Source organism: Orycteropus afer, unplaced genomic scaffold, assembly GCF_000298275.1.
Source record: "Orycteropus afer afer isolate SDZICR_OR568_19922 unplaced genomic scaffold, OryAfe1.0 scaffold00134, whole genome shotgun sequence".
Classification (NCBI taxonomy): domain Eukaryota; kingdom Metazoa; phylum Chordata; class Mammalia; order Tubulidentata; family Orycteropodidae; genus Orycteropus; species Orycteropus afer.
In genome coordinates this window covers 4,622,766-4,640,148 of record NW_006921721.1, presented here as the reverse complement: position 1 = coordinate 4,640,148, position 17,383 = coordinate 4,622,766, and the positions used below count along the sequence as shown (strand labels likewise).

The 17,383-nt window shown below is 40.5% G+C and overlaps 1 protein-coding gene across 1 annotated transcript in view; it reads right to left on the bottom strand.

Annotated features, from left to right (window-relative positions):
• Positions 1 to 5,029: 5,029 nt before the first annotated feature.
• The window catches only part of WDFY2 (WD repeat and FYVE domain containing 2), a 354,163-nt gene continuing 341,809 nt past the window's right edge, over positions 5,030 to 17,383 (bottom strand). Inside the window, exons 9-12 of the mRNA XM_007945228.2 lie at positions 10,887 to 10,988; positions 9,542 to 9,672; positions 6,474 to 6,582; positions 5,030 to 5,059 (exon numbers count right to left, since the gene is read on the bottom strand). Coding sequence (XP_007943419.1) covers positions 5,030 to 5,059; positions 6,474 to 6,582; positions 9,542 to 9,672; positions 10,887 to 10,988 — 372 coding nt within the window. The remainder of the gene's footprint in view (positions 5,060 to 6,473; positions 6,583 to 9,541; positions 9,673 to 10,886; positions 10,989 to 17,383) is intronic.

The window sequence follows — 17,383 nt, the reverse complement described above, 5'->3', positions numbered from 1 at the left end:
ACAGACACAAAATCTATTAAGTTATGGGCATATGATACTTGGACACGTGAAAGCAAAAGTCCTGTGGCTTATAATGTCAAGGAAGAGAATCACTTAAATTCCCACCACGGGAGTTGGGATGCTCCTGGGTCTCCCTGGCAGGAGCTGTCCCAAAGCCTTTTTTTCTATTAATGGACTTGATTTACAAAAAAACACACAAAAAACCAAACAAACAAAAAAAACCTTTCAGTTCCACTTGGCAAGGGCCACCACGATGAGTATTTGTCACATTCTTGCATGAACCATCTAAGGCCAAGGAGGAAATGGAGGCAACAGCTGTCTGCTCAAACGTGCAAAACACTTGGTGCAAGTTAGTGTAATGCCACAGTTGTCTAGAACAATCTCCTGCCATAGTTCAGCCTCTCTCTTTTTACCAAGTGGAGCAGCTGGGCCTGGCTCACCTATAAAATTATGTAATTAGTAAAGAAGTTCTTCTCAGTCAAGGTCTATCTCATAGCCTGCAGAGAAGGAAGTTCAAAATCAGTTACCATGGGGCATTTTCAAAGATAAAAAAACTGATATTAACATGGGGGCAGGAAACCTGACTGAAGTGGAGCATGATGAGCCTCTGAGCCACACCTCACAGATGACCGTGTTGTTCCTCTGTGGTCACAGAGCAGCATTGTCTAATAGCAACGAGACCCCAAGCTCCAGGACTGCAGACGAGGCGCCTGACATTCTCTGGCAACTCCATACCACCTGTGGTCCCTGAGCACACCAAGTTGATTACATATCTTGGGACTTTGCTAAGCTATTTCTGAAGCTTGGGGAGTCATTTCCTCTTCCCCTCCTACTCATCTTTTAACTCTGCTCAGAAGCCCCTTCCTCTGAGGAGCCCCTCCAGCTGGGGCAGGGGCCCAAGCACACCTTCTCGGCTGCATCTACCACATGGTACTGAGATGATGCAATTGCTCATCTGTGTGGCCTTGGCTCAGGCCAGTGCCCTTTCCAAAGCCTAGAACCTCACGCATCATCTAGGTAACTCGGTTCTCAAAACGGATTTAATTTTTGTGTTTTACCATCAAGTTGCTAGACATTCACTTTCTTATCAGGAAAAACTTAAAATTACTTTAAAGGAGGGAAAAATAAACATGTTTTGGTAAAATACTTTCACTTTAAAATATAAACCTTAGTGTACAGGGTCATTTACATACAATTAGATGACCATGGAAAGATAAAACCAAATGCATCTCATTCAATGAATATTTATGTCTAGTAACTTCGAATCATAATTTAGAGCTATCCTTTTGCTTAGAAGTCAAAATTCAGGCTTTAAAAATTGTTTAGTATTAAGCAAAAATAAGTTATGGTTTTTCAGGAGGCAAACAGGTGATGCTTTGTAACAGCAGATGGTGGCGGCCCGAAGCTACTCCAGGCCAGGCCTCAGATGGGGGTGGGGAGGGCATTTTCAGGGCCTTGGATTGGCACTTAAATTTTGCCACTGGGGTGGTCCGTGGTAAAGAGTGCAGGAAGCGTTTGTTGTTGTTGTTGTTATGTGCCGTCAAGTTGGACCCGACTCATAGCGACCCCTCTTTGGGTTTCCGAGGTGGTATCACTACGGAAGTAGATTGCCCAACCTTCCTTCCGAGGAGTGGCTGGTGGGTTTGAACTGCCAGCCTTCTGGTTAGCAGTCAAGTGCCTTAGGCACTATGCTACCAGAGCTCCTAGGAAGGGTTTATGCTGATGAAGATCTGCAATAGCCACTTCACTGTACAGTACTCACCCAATCACAACCACAGGGCTGGGGCCCAAAACAAATGTCTAATACACTTAAGATAAAGGAACATACCTAGGTCCTGAGAGGCTCAAGGCTATGGAAGCCACTCCCTTCATGCACACCATTACCAACTAATATTCAAAATCAACTGTTCTTGAGAATTCTTCTAGATTTGTTTGTTTATACCTGAATAATACTACCTGTCTGGGATGAATGAAATGTTTTGTGCTTGGAACATTCTACATTTTTGATCCCTTCCAATTTTGTGATTTTATGATTCTTTGAATAATTCAAACAATCAAATGAGAAAAATACCCTAAAAATTGGTGATGGTTGATTGATCTCATATAAAAGGAGACAAGATTCTAAGTACTTAATGTAAAACCACTTTCACCGCTGTGGAGACTTTACACAGGCAGCTGATAGCTCTAGTAACATCATTCCCTTAGAGAAACTGAGAGCACGTGATTAGTTTCATTCTGCCTAACAGAGAACCACCTCTACACGTGTAACATGTGTAGTTCTGTCACTCCTATGACATAGCCATGCGAGGCATTAACTGCCAGAGCTGCTATGTGTTTAAATGATGGAGCAAAAAGACATGTAAAGTGCAAATCCAAGAGGGCAAAACAAGAACTGACAGTTAACCTAGACAGGAGAAAAGCAAGTGCTGGGGCCAGCTTCCCTCCAAATGAGGGAAGGCTCCATTTCCATAAAATTCTTGGGGACACTCAATGCCAGCAAATATATTTCTGTGCGTTACAAATATGGTGGAGACACTTACTATAAAACTCAGGAATTCACAGTATTACTGGTATTACATGCTTGGTTTGCTAAACTTTTCACCAAATTCAAGTACCCATACCAGATGAGAACAAAGAAATAGGTAGGGCAATGGATACCTTGACTTATCTGTGGTCTCTGAGTGTGAAGCTGATCACCAATGAGGTTCCAAATGGTTCCACCTGTGTGTGGTTCTATGGGGCACAGCCATGGCTAGTGTGAAGTACAGAGCCAAAACAGTAGAGTGACCATTGTGTACACATGGGATCCGTTAGGGCAACTTGCTTCCTGAATGAGGTTTGAGGTCATCTAGAGCGAACTCAGAGTCCCATAAGGCTTGCTGAGTGCCTGATGTACTGCGTCCCAAACATTCTGTTTTCCTGTCTGTACACAGGCCAGGCTCCAAAGTCATGGAACAGACAACAGAGTGATTAATTTCTATTACTCATTTTCAAGGCATGGTTACTCTACTTTGTGTAACTTATTAAGGGGCTGTGCGTTCTAATAACAAACTATGAAATACTTGAGTATTTTAAATTTAATTCCCTTTTCAAAGCTCTCTTGTAGAGCAATTGTGCAGAAAAGACTCAAAGTAGTAACAACAGCAGTGACTCAGGCAAGCAACGGTAGCACGGAAGGGGCAGTGAGGGGGCACGTGGTGATTGCTATGTGTGTATCCTTTTAGTGAGGGTCACATGGTCCCTCCAGTCTGATGTCTTGGCAGTGGCCATAATGCGATCTGGTTGCCCAGGACATGCACAATGGCCCTGCTTCCCAATGCTGGCAGAGCAGAGCCACCTCTTGGAAGCCCCATCCCCAGAGAGCACACTTTGTCAGTGGTAGGGGTGGTATGGAAGGATGGTTTGTAGCACTTCCTCTCGTTAGAAAGAAAAGGAATTAATGATTATGAAGGGGGAAAAACTGCTTTCCAGAAAAAGAGAAGGTAAAATAGGGAGGGTTTCAATTTCACTCCAATATCACGACCAAAAGCTGTCAACTCAGAAGTGAACAAGATACTGTGGAGGCAGGGCTTAGGTATGGAAGGGCAGTAACTGGCCTGTTTATCTGCAGGCCTTTGTTTAACCTGGTGACCCCCACGGGACAGTGATGCTCCAGGTGCTTCTGCCAGGTGGAGACTGCATGAGGCGCTACATGTAAAGTGCTCAGAAGGGGGCAGGCATGTGGTCCATGTTTGCAGCTAACTGCTGTTTAATTTATTTTCACAGGTGCAAATAAGTTTTTTTTTTTTTTTTTTTAAATAAAGACTTCAAAATCCTGAGTTGAGTCAGTACAATGGAATATCTCACTTTATCAAGCTTGATTGGATTCCCTCAGAAATAGAGAGTTCTGTTCTTCAGGTCCATTTTCTGAAGCCTCTTTACATTCTTGACAGGATACAGCCTGAGCTGTGGGATTCAGTACCTTTATGTTCCAGGTGATGTACAGTTTTCACATGAAAGTGTGCAAAGTGTTCTGATAAAGGGTATTAAGATAAAAAAAAGTTTAAATAACTAGTTTCTAAAGGGAAAGAAAACACAGAAGGTGAGAGATATAACAGGACTACAATCTTGCAGTAATAAACACATTCAAGTTGAGGTGATGTCACATGGAAGAGTGCATCTTAACGACACTTGTTCTTGAAATGTGTAGGGTCTTTGTTGTTTGTTTTTAAGTACTATGAGGGAGGGAGAGTGGTGTCAAATAAAACTAAGATATAAAAGGCCCAGGAGGCTCCAACTGAGTCGTAAATGATCCAGGCACTGAGAATCGAAGCTCTAAGTTGTAACTATCTGCTGATGACGATACTGGGGAGCAGCTTTCTAAGGTGGGAAAGACAGAGAACCCTGAGCGGCAATGCAGGGTCATTGCTACGGGATAAGAACACGGATGAGTCAAACAGATCATCCTCAGGTGATTCAAGATGTCAGCTGGCAGGTCCACACAGATGGCTCTCCACATCTCTCCACTGAAGAGGGTATGAAAGCAGAGACATTGAGAATAAATAGTGGAATACAGGTACTCTGGTCAACAGCAGACGATGGGTAGGGTAGATGCAGAAAGATGAAAGGAGACAAGATGCTGACCACATGATACATGCCAAAGTGAAGGAAACACAGGAGCTACTTTATGATGACCAAAAATGCCCTGAACAGATACTTCCCTCGTTTCTCCGACACACAAGCAACAAGTAAAGCAATACAAAAATTAAACACCCCACACAGATTTTTCATTATACTCAAAGCAATGTAGCATAGCCAGACTGTATAAACCATTTGTTTAAAAAATACCTTCTTTGATATTGTATGAACAAGTTGCAAGTGTTCAGTTACCAGTTTACCACTGTCCATGAGTTCACACACGCGAACTCATCCAGGCTCTGTAGTTTGTCTCTTCTTGCGTGTCTACTTTCCTTTACATTTGCAGCAATGATTTAGATTAGAACAACCACTTCTTCAGTAAACATGCTCTCTCTGATCCCGGGGGGTGTCATCAAGACACCACTGGGGTCATATCCCACAACTGTAAAAAGAAAAGGAAGATGTGTCATGGATTAAAAAATGGTGTGGATAAACATACTCAAACAAACAAAAAACCAAACCCACTGCCATCAAGTCTATTCCGACTCATATTGCCCCCTCATTGTATTTCCTTGGCTGTAAATCTTTACGGAAGTAGATTGACCCACTTTTCTTCTGTGGAGCGGCTGGCAGGTTTGAGCTGCTGACCTTCTGGGTAGCAGCCAAATAATGCCTTATCTACTACACCACCAGAGCTCCTTAAGTAGTACTCAGCTGTTTGAATTCTTTAAGTAAACTTTTTCATTGAAAATCAACTAAATACTATACTAATATAAATTCCAAATCTATATATTAAAACATTTTTTCATCTGAAAGTTCAACATAAAGCTCAAAAACATGACAACAGCAGCTAGAAACTTTGATCCAGCCAATAGAGCAACTTCTGACAATTTGTCAATGGAAACTCTGTGGATCACAACGGTCTGATCCACAACCAAGAAGGGGCTGGCACAGGTCCTGGCAGGGTTGGGTTCCACTGTGCATAGGGTCAGGGCTGACTGGATGGCAGCTGACAATGACGATGGAGAAGGAAGGCAGAAAGGCATTTGGGGGGAAGGGAACTAACGCACACTGGGCACCAAGTGGGTCCCAGGCATGCACTGTGTCTTTTCCACATCTTATCTCACGTAATCTTCCAAACACTTTGACAAGATCTCTCATTTACAAACAAAAGAACCCAGACTCCCAGTGTTTATTTTAAGCTTACTCAAAGTCACAGAGGTCTGCCTTGCTTCCAAAGGGGGTTATTTTAACCACCTCATCCTGCTGCTGCTCCAAGGACAGGCCTGAGTGGTGGGTCCCAGAGAGTGACGTAGGTGTGGCCCCTTCTGTCTGGGGTCTCTGCAGTGGCACTGATCCATGTGGTCTACCATACTCCTCAGAGAGGCCCTGGGCAAGTGTTTCTGTTAATTGATCTCACTGGGAAAACCTTGTTTATTTCTGTTGGTTTATTCAAGTTTTATCTTTCATTCAGTGCTCAGCTCAAACCCCACATCCTTCACCAAGTCTTCTCCAGCAGCACCTTCTCCCTTTACTGAACTCTTAAAATAATTCTTGTCAAAGAACTGTATTACTCTTGGCAATTTTCCCATGAGGTATCATTTTAGTACCTATATGAATATCTATATTATTTCTCTTTTTAAGAGTATATCCCTGTCTCAAGTAGCTAGCTGTTCCTTGCAGGCAGGGGCCATGTCATTTCTCTGTGCCTGGCATGGGCCCTGTATGTAATAGGCTCTCAAAAATGCTCACTGCTAAGAATAGCTGTTTGAACAGTACCTCACATAATCTTGGCACTCCTGCGTATTTACATAAGGACAAATATGGAAAGCTTCAAAAATAAGATAGTGGCCTACCTTAATGACCTTGTCAGTTCCAGAAGTCAGTAACCACCCTCTGGTTGCATCAAAATGCACATGTACAATGTTATGTTTACTATCGTGGAAGGTGGCTGTGGGTGCACGTCTGGAAGGAGCAGAGAAGAAAAGAAAGTTTTGGAGGGTGAAAAGTAGTGACATAGGAATGAAGTCGATTGAGAGGACATTAAGCTCTAATTTTCAGTCAAATGGCTAAAATCACTTAACTTAAAAACTCATCAGATCTACCTGCATTCCTGGAGACCTGTTACGCATTAAAAAAAAAAAAAAAAAAAGATAAAAGGATTCTTATATTCTCCAAGGTGGGAGAAATTTCCAAAAGTCCTTCCGGCAAATCTGTTGCTCCAATGGAGTCTGTGAAGTTCCAGAGATAAAATCTCTACCTGTGCTTTTTATAAACCTTAACAACAACAAACAAGCAGTGCTTTCACCAAGTTTGATCCCAGGAGGGCTTGCCAGTAAAATATTCTACCTTTGCCTATATAGTTTTTTTTTCTTTAAATATGCATGCTTGCTTCCAACAACTTGGGAGGCATACTGCACAATGGTCAAGGAGCACAACTTCTAATGAGAGTCCACTGAGAGTTGCTGGCCATGAGTTCTGGTCTTACTACTTACTAAACTGGGAGTGGGAGGCCAGCTGACTTTTCCTCCGTAGGAGTCCCTGGGTGGTGCAAACCGTTAACACACTTCATTGCCACCTGAAAAGTTGGAGGTTTGAGTCCACCCAGGGGTGCTCTGGAAGAAAGGGTGGCCTATCTACTTCTGGGAACAAAAGCCAGCCACTGAAATCCCCATGGAGTATAATTTACTCTGACACAAATGAGGTCACCACTATTTGGGGTCAACTTGAAGACAACAGGTTTACTGATTTTATAGTCAATTTTCTCATTTGTGAAATGAGAAATGTGAAAGCTACTACCCTTGATTGTTAGGAGGATTCAATGAGATTATACATGTTAAAAGGAGCTCCGGTGGCATAGTGCCTAAGGCATTTGACTGCTAACCAGAAGGCTGGCGGTTCAAACACACAAGCCACTCCTCAGAAGGAAGGTTGGGCAATCTACTTCCATAAAGACTTACCAAAAAAAGGGCATGCTTGCTAACCTAAGGTAATAAGAACTGTCATACTAACAGAGGGGCCATCCATTCTTTCTCCTCTTTTCACTGGTGTTAACTGCAGGCTTAGTTTTTCTGAAGTACTATGAAGCTTTAACTAGTAAAACAAAATGTAAGCAAACATTCTGATTCTTCTGTACTTAAAAAAAAACAAACAAACCAAACTCACTGCCATTGAGTCAACTGCAACTAATAGCAACCACTCCTTGGGTTTCTGAGTTGGTATCTGTATGGAAGTAGATTGCCCAGTCTTCCTTCTGAGGAGTGGCTGATGGGTGTGAACTGCCAACCTTCTGGTTAGCAGTCAAATGCCTTATGCACTACACCACCAGAGCTCCCATTCTGTACTTCAGTCTGCATTTTGTAGCACTGAGGCTTGCCAGCTGCCCGGGTGCTCTAGGGGCAGTTGCTCTAGAAAGAACTCAAACACTTCCACAGAGAAGAGGCAGAAGGCACAGTGACTTGGAAAGGGCAACAGTGATTAGAAAAAAGGACAGTTGTTTTCTAATCATGTTTTGGGGTTTTCACTCCTCTGCACCAGGCTCTTGAAAGATGGCTATTTTCTTCTTTTTCCCTTTAGCTAAATAAATCTGTCTGGCACATCTCCAGTATACTATATAGGATCACTTTAAAATTTTTATAATGAGAGATTCAGTCTTCCTTTGCAACGTGCCTAGACTCTCTAGGTCTGTCTTTACATGAAGAATTAAACTAGATTATCTCTGAATTCTCTTCCAGTTCTCTAATTCAATGTGAGAGAATTCTCTTATTAATTTCATCATGTATAATAAATGGAAAATAATCAAATGGACGTAAGTGCTTACTTCTTTTGAAAGGATGTCAATTTATATTTGAGATGAGTGAAAAAGAAAGAAAAAAATATAAACTAAGGCTATTTGTACTATTGATCTCACTGGGAAAACCTTGTTTCTATCTTTATTAACTTCCAAGACTCTCCTTTAATTGCTGCCCTCCTCTGGTGTATTTTAAATATGTTTCTATTTACATGCAACTCTAAAGACAATCATCTGGTACTTAAAATGGTATTATTACACACAAAGTGCTGGGGTTGCCTAAGAGTGGGAGGATTAGGAAGACCTCCTACTGTTCATTAAAACAGAAACTTGTTCTAGAACACCCTGCTTACATCTGGGGGCAGTTTTCAACCAGCCAACATTAAAGAGACAACACAGATTTGCCCCACTCTCCAACACTGTTGTTGTTGTTATGTGCCGTCAAGTCGGACCCCACTCATAGTGACACCTCGTTGGGTTTTCAAGGCAGTATCACTATGGAAGTAGATTGCCCAACCTTCCTTCCGAGGAGTGGCTGGTGGGTTTGAACCGCCAGCCTTCTGGTTAGCAGTCAAATGCCTTAGGCACTATGCTACCAGAGCTCCTCCTATCTCTAACACACACTGAGGTGCAATAAACTAAGGTTACTGGGTAGGGCTGACAAGCAGCCTATCTGACCAGCTGGCCAATCAGTATTGCCCCTTAGGTAAAGTACCTTAGCTCCTCCTGGGAAATGAAACCTGAAACCTGCGGCCTGATGCAACTCCTGTAAAGACAACAGCTTGGGCTACAAAGGGAACTGTGGGCCCCTGCCCTCCTGGGCAATTCTCAAGGAAATGGGCAAACAAAAGGAACTGCTCCAAGAGCATCATTTTAAATGCACACAGCCTGTGCTCTCACTGCTGGTACTGAAGAATGCCCACAGATGGATTCTTTGAGCATATCCTCTTGTCCTATATCACAAGATAGCACAAATCCCTTGGTGGAAAAGGAGGGCTCTTACCATTGCCAGAGTCTATATTCTAAACCAGCAAGCACTAGGCCAGTATTAGTCATGGCTGCAGCACTGAGCGCAGCTCTCCGATTAGAGCCTCTCCTTAGGCTTGAGAATTCGGCAGACATGCTGACACTTACTCTTCATCTGTGATGGCCTCATGGCAGCTGTCACAGACCCTCACTTCAAACTCGAAGCCCATCAGGGGGATGGAGGAGCGCTTGGAGCTGCACTTGCCACAAACAGCCTTCCCGCACTTGCGGCAGTGGTGCTGGAGAAGGAAGAGAAGGCAGAAACTCACTATGGCTCCCGACCTCACCTCCTCTGGGTAGAATGAGGTGGATCAACAGCACTTAGGTGAGGATGCTAACCAAGAGTGGCCCATAAAACGAAAAGGAAAACACCAGGTGTGCTCTTTTTTTGTACTATGTTTATTCAGAATCAGGACTATGGGGAAACAAATCTGACTGCCACCCTCCTATTCCACCTCCTTTCCCAATTCTCGGTGCTTTTCAGCTAACACTGCTATGAACTATATAGGAACCACTCAGAGGTCAGGCTGTCTGAAAGCTGGTGTACCAAGGAGCTGCCACCTCCAGCGATCAAGATGCTAGAGGAAGGAGAACATGGATGAAACCGGGTTCAAGCTATTATCTATCTACACTTAGGCCATGCTCAACCTAGGTGACCTGATATTTGCTTTTTCTGGAGAAAACCAAATCAAACCATGGAATCTGACTGAAAATGCTGTATTACAAGTAAATCTAAATAACTAAAACTAAGACAAGTGGCAGGAAAGTGAAATAATTAAGGAAAAATAAAAACCACTAATACAATTCCAAGGTTTGGTACTAATATAAGCCAAGCATGACCACTTACTTTTAAGGCATATTTTAGTAAATGACACTGTTGTTGTTGTTGTTATTTGCCATCGAGTCGGCCCCAACTCATAGCGACCCCTCCTTGGGTTTCCGAGGCAGTATCACTACGGAAGTAGGATTGCCCAACCTTCCTTCCGAGGAGTGGCTGGTGGGTTTGAACCGCCAGCCTTCTGGTTAGCAGTCAAGTGCCTTAGCCATTATGCTACCAGAACTCCCAGTAAATGACACTAGAATTCTAAAATCACACCTCTTCATGCTTACTGGGAACAAGTTACTACAGTTTCCCAAACTGAATTCATTAAGAGTGAGCTATAGAAGACAAAGGGAGTGAAACTAATGCAGTTACAAAGCGACCCATAGATAAGAATTTATCCCCATTACAACTCCTGCCCACAATAGCAAGTATTGTGACGATGGGGCAGGACTGTGCAGTGTTTTGTTCTGTTGTACACATAGGGTCACTATGAGTCGGAGCCGGCTCAATGACACCTAATAATACTACCACCACAATTCCTGCCTATGGGTGCAACTTCTCTGAAAAGCAAAAGGGCTAGTTATTTCCAAACTATTACATACATTTTGATGTAGATTCCACATCACCAACCTGTCTTAGGCCAATTTTCTTACTGTCCCACATTTGCTTGAAGTTCCAGAAGAAAGGCTGATCACACTTTTGGCAGGAGTCACTGTCCAGCCACTCAGGGGTCTTGTCAAATAAAACACACAGCAGGTCACAGTGAGAAGCAGAAGGCTCTGGAAAGGCTGTGACTACTCAGGGAAGCTACTGTCCCTACACTCATGATGTGTTTATAAAATATTTGCTGAATATCTATTATGTACCAGGCACTAGAGATATACTGGTGAATAGAAAGAATCATTCATGAATGGGACTCATAACTTATCAAGGAAGACCAAACGTGGAAATATTCTTAATAGCCAATTATTTAAATAAGAGGATGTGTGCGAAGGCTGAGAAGAAGGAGGATAGAGTGCTACGCAAGTGGTGTAACAGGCAGCTCAGACCCCTGCAAATGATGATGCAGTGAAGATCTCAAGGACAGGTGGGAGTCAGCCAGGCAAAGGAGGCTGAGAGCAGCTGAGGACAGCTGGAGTGCACAGAAGAAGAGCAAAGGCACAAGGCTGGAGGGGAAGGCAGGTGTCATGTCTTCAGAGACATGTTGAGGATTCAGGTCTTTATCTCCTACTCTCTGCTCATATGCAATTATATCTGCTTTGATTATTTTGATATACATACAGTACATAAAACTGCATAGGAGTTCTGACAGTGCAACGGTTAAGTGCTCAACCAAAAGGTTGGTGGTTCGAACCTACCCAGCGGCTCCACAGGAGAAAAATCTGGCAGTCTGTCCCTGGAAAGCCCTTTGGGGCAGTTCTACTCTGTGACATGGTGTCACTATGAGTTGAAATTGACTCAACAGCATAGCAACAATGTATATAACTGCGTATGCTGCCTACACACAGCTACCATGTTGCCGTGATAAAATGTGGTGGCTGTGACTACTCAGGGAAGCTACTGTCCCGCTGTCCACTCCTAGCAGGGCCCATCAGGGTTTGAGGCTCTGCTACCTTCTTCATGGGTCATAATATTTTTGTTGTGCTCAGATTTCCCAACCCAATCATGAGTATTCTAGACCATATCAAACAGGTTAAAAAAAGTAATTTTAAGCTATTCCTCTGCAAATCTTTACAGATTATACACAATGATATAATGCTTAATGCTATGGAATTCATCATTTGGTAGATGGCTTAATCTCTTTCCACATATCACAGAAACCAAGAAACCTAGAGAAATTCATCTATTCCAAAAGGGCTTCAAAGTGAATTCCAGGGAACAGTAGACTCACAGGATGCCCACTATAAAAGAAGCCTGTGATCAAACAAATTGGAGAAATGTTGTACACAAAAGTCTCCCATGAAGGTGCACATTGAAGGCTCTGGAAAGACTGTGATAGTAGTCCTCTCTCTGCCAATGAAGTCTTTTTCTGAAGAACACTTGATAAGGAAAAAAGTTTGAGAAACACTGACTGACCCTATTCTCCTACATTCAGAAGGACTGGCCATAAAACTATATATTTTATAAAAAAGAAAAGTAAAAAAGGAACTTTTAAAGAACTCTAGTCTTAGTGTATTCAACTTACAGAATCAAAGAACAAACTTTTGATTTAGTTTGTACTTCTCATTTCCTCATTAGTTTGAAGACAAATTTAATAAAACAGTACAAAGGTTTTAGCTGAAGACAATACCTTACTCTAAAAGACTTCACTTATCTATTATGCTGTGATTCTTGAGAACACATATGACCTAAACAAATCAGGAAGACTAAAATAGCTCGGAACTGGCATAATAACAGACACACAGACCAATGGAATAGAGTGGAGAGTTCAGCAATAAACCATACATCTATGGTCAACTGACTTTTGACAAGGGTGTCCATCAGATGCAGAAAGAAGAGTTTTCCTCAGTAAATGGTGCAGGGAAAACTGGATTTCCACATGCAGAAAAATGAAACAGGATTCTTGCCTCACACCATACACAAAAACAAATCAAAATGTATTAAGGACCTAACTGTGCAAAATTCTTAGAAGAACAAGCAAAGGCAATGCTGTCAGGGCTACCTTTCAACAAAAGATCAGACAAAATAAATAAATGGGACCTCATAAAAATTAAAAACTTTGCTTATCAAAAGACCTTACCAAATAGTTAAAAGCTACTGACTGGTAGAATATATTTGAAAACCATGTATCCAACAAGAACCTAAAAATCTAAATATATATAAAACTCTGACAACTAACAACAAAAAATGATTCTAACAAAATTATAAAATGGGCAATGGACATAAATAGACATTTTACCAAAGACGACATCCAAACGGCTACCAAACACATGAAAAGATGCTCAGCATCATTAGAGATGCAAATCAAAACAACAATGAGATACCATTATACTTCCACAGTAGGATGGCTAAGATAAAAAACCAGGAAATAACAAATGCCAAAGAGAGAAATTTGAAACCTTATCCATTGCTGGTGGGAATGCAAAATGGCATAGCTGCTGGCAAAAACATGTGGCAATTTCTCAAAAAAATAAAAATAGAGCTACTATGTGACCTAGCAATTCCACTCCTAGGTATATACTCCGAAGACTTGAAGCAGAGACTCAAGAAGAGACTTGTATACCAATGTTCACTGCAGCACTATTCACAACAGCCAAAAGGCGGAAACACCTAAATGCCTATAAATGGATGAATGGATAAATAAAATGTGGTTCATATATACAATGGAATACTACTCACATAGTAAGATAAATGAACTCTTGATAAACGCTACAGTAGGATGGAGTTTGAAGACATTATTCTAAGGGAAATAAGCCAGTCACAAAGGGATAAATATTATATGATCTCACTTACATAAAAGCCAAAAAAAAAAAAAAAAAAAAGGTAATGTACAGAGACCAAAATTTATTAATAGTTACCAAGGGCAAGAAGGAAGGGTAAAAGAGGGGTTAACAATGATGGAAAAATCATATTAAGGGAACGTTTGCACAGCAGATTATTGTAATTGCTGTCAATAAGTTGTACAATTGTAAAAAATTGAATTGGCAAAAGATGTGTGATAGATATATCCACTTATTGTATAAGGAACACCTCACGGGATTTGGTTCCTTGATTTTAAGGGACTTAGGGTTGTGGCTTCATCAGGTATTCCAGTTAATTAGCCTAAAGTGGTTAGTGCTTCTGTTCTACATATTAGTTCAATGGATAGCGCCTGGGGTCTTAAAAGATTGCAAGCTACCATCCAAGGCACAACTGGTCTCTATTAGCCTCTATTCACCTGGAACAACAGAGGAAGAAACAGAGTCAGGAATAGAAGAAGAATAAAGAATGTGTGGCTAATTGCGTCCATGAACAACTGGCTCCTATGCCATGACACCAGAAGAACTGGATGATGCCTGGCTACTATTACCAAGAATTTTGATCAAAGATTCCACAGAAGAATCTTGATTGAGAGGGGAAACACACAGAACAGAATTTCAAATTTCTATGGACTCTAGACTTTCTGGAGCTATGGAGGGTAGATGGAGAAACCCCTGAAATTACTGCTCTGAAATTATCTTTAAACCAAAAATATGCCCTGAAGTCTACATTAAACCAAACAATAGTTTCTCTTCTAAAAAAAAAAAAAAAAAAAAAAAAAATCTGCCTTAAGCATTATGCTCTTTTAAGATCTATATGAGATCAAATTGACAACAAGAATTTGAAAGACTAGATATGAATCTTAGGGGGCAGTGAGTTTATATTAATGAAAGAGGAATAACTCAGGAAAAGAGGGTGAGAAAAAAGATCAAAACAAAATGAAGAAAGCCTAAGGTTCAGGTGGGATACAGTCAAAACTAATAATGTACGAGTAATCGGAATTCCAGAACAGGAAGAGACAAATAAAACCACAGAGAAAAGTGTCGAAGATTTGTTGGGAGAGAATTTCCCTGATAGGATGAAAGACGAGAATATATCCATTCAAGAAGTCCAACAAACTTCAAACAAGATGGACCCCAAAAGAAAATCACTAAGACATATCATCATCAAACTCTTCAAAACCAAAGACAAAGAATCCTAAAAGCCATATAGGGAAAACAAAAAGTTACATACAAAGGGCAATCAGTAAGACTAAGCTCTCATTTCCTGGCAGAAACCATGTAAGGGAGAGCACAATGGGATAGTATATATAAAACCTGAAAGAGAAAAATTTCAACCAAGATTTATATACCCAGCAAAATTGTCCCTCAAATAGGATAGTGAAATTAGGACATTTCCAGATAAACAGAAATTAAGGGAATTTGTTAAAACAAGACCAACTTTACCAGCGATGCTAAAAGGAGTCTTTTGGACAGAGAATCAACAACAGCAAACAAAAACCAACCGTTAACACACAAGATGACATACCCCAGAAATCAACTCAGTAATGGAAGTATCCAAAGTAAACTTGGCAAGAAAGTTATAAATCACAGGGTAACCCCAAAGAAAAATGATAAACCTTCACATTGCAATAAAAAGAGGACAAGCACAAATATTTAGCAAATACTAAAACAACAGCAACAAAGGAAGTGGTAACACAATTCATAAACAAAATGAGATCAGCACAGAAAATTTTATGGAACAAAGAAATCAGCAACACCACAAAAAAAACGTAAAAAAATAACAACAACAAATTCATACTTGTCGATAATTACACTGAATGTCAATGGATTTAATGCACCATTTGAGATGAAAAGCTGCAGAGTGGATAAGAAAACATAACCCATTATTATGCTGTCTACTAGAGACACACCTTAGAGACAAAAGCAAAAAGAGATTAAAAATCAAAGGTTGGAAAAAGATGTATCAAGCAAATGGCAATTAAAAAAAAAATAGGAGTGACAATATTAATTTCTGATAAAAACTGACTTCAAGACAAAAACTATCATACAAGATAAGGAAGGACGTTATATAATGATTAAAGGATCAATTGAACATGAGGACATAATTATAATATATGTCTATGCACACAATGAAAGAGCCCCAAAATACATAAATCAGACTTTAACAGAATTGAAAATACAAATAGATAACTCCACAGTCATAGCAGGAAACTTTAATACACCACTTTCCATCAAAGATAAAACAACTGGAAAGAAACTCAACAAAGACACACAAGAACTAAATACAATCCACCTACTTGACCTTATAGACATCTATAGAGAACTTCACCCAACAACAGCACAATATACATTCTATTCCAGTGCATATGGAACATTCTCCAGGACAGACCATATGTTAGGCCACAAAGCAAGCCTTAATAAATTTAAAAACACTGAAATATGGCAAAACATCTTCTCAGATCACAGTGCTATAAAATTAGAAAAAAATGAAACAGAATATAGACGATAGAAAAAATCAACAAGACTAGAAGTTAGTTTATTTTTTTCTAAAGAGTAATAAAATTGACAAACCACTGGCAAATACACCAAAGGAAAAGAGGGAGAGACTACAAATAACATGAATAAGAAACAAATTGGATGACGTCACAACAGAACCAACTGAAATAAAAAGGATAATATCAGGATACCGTGAGGAACTGTACTCCAAAAAATTTGAAAATCTAGAAGAAATGGACAGATTTCTAAAAACATACTTCTTACCTAAACTAAAATAGACTGAGGTGGAAAAGTTGAACACACCCATAACAAAAGAAGAAATTGAGCAGGTCATAAAAAAATTACCAACAACAAAAAAAGCCTGGCCCAAATGGTTTCACTGGAGAATTCTAACCAAAGTTCAGAGAAGAACTGATACCAATCCTGTTCAAACTATTCCCAAACACAGGATGGAATCCTCCCAAATTCATTTTATGAAGCAAGCATAACCTTGATACCAAAACCAGGCAAAGACATCACTAAAAAAAGAAAATTACAAACCAATATCCTTCATGAATACAGATGCAAAAATCTTCCAACAAAATGCTAGCCAAGACACTCCAACAACATATCAAGAAATTAATTTATTATGACTAGCTGGAGTTCATACCAGGTATACAGGGATGGTTCAGCATTAGAAAAACAATCAACGTCATCCATCACATAAATAAAACAAAGGAAAAGAACCACATGATCATCAATCGAAGCTGAAAAGGCATTTGATAAAATCCAACACCCATTCCTGATCAAAACTCTCAGCAAAATAGGAACAGAAAGGACATTCCTCAACATAATAAAGGGCATATATACAAAACCAACAGCCAACATTATTCTCAATGGAGAAAGACTGAAACCATTCCTCTTAAGAATAGGGACCAGACAAGAATGCCCTCTATCATCACTTCCATTCAACACTGTATTGGAAGTCCTAGCCAGAGCAATAAGGCAAGAAAGGGAAATCAAAGGCATCCAGATTGGTAAGGAGGAAGTCAAACTATCCCTATTTGCTGATGATATAATCGTATACCTAGAAAATCCAAGAGACTCAGTCAAAAATCTACTGGAACTAATTGAGAGATTTAGCTCAGTGCCAGGATACAAGATCAACATCCAAAAATCAGTTGGATTCCT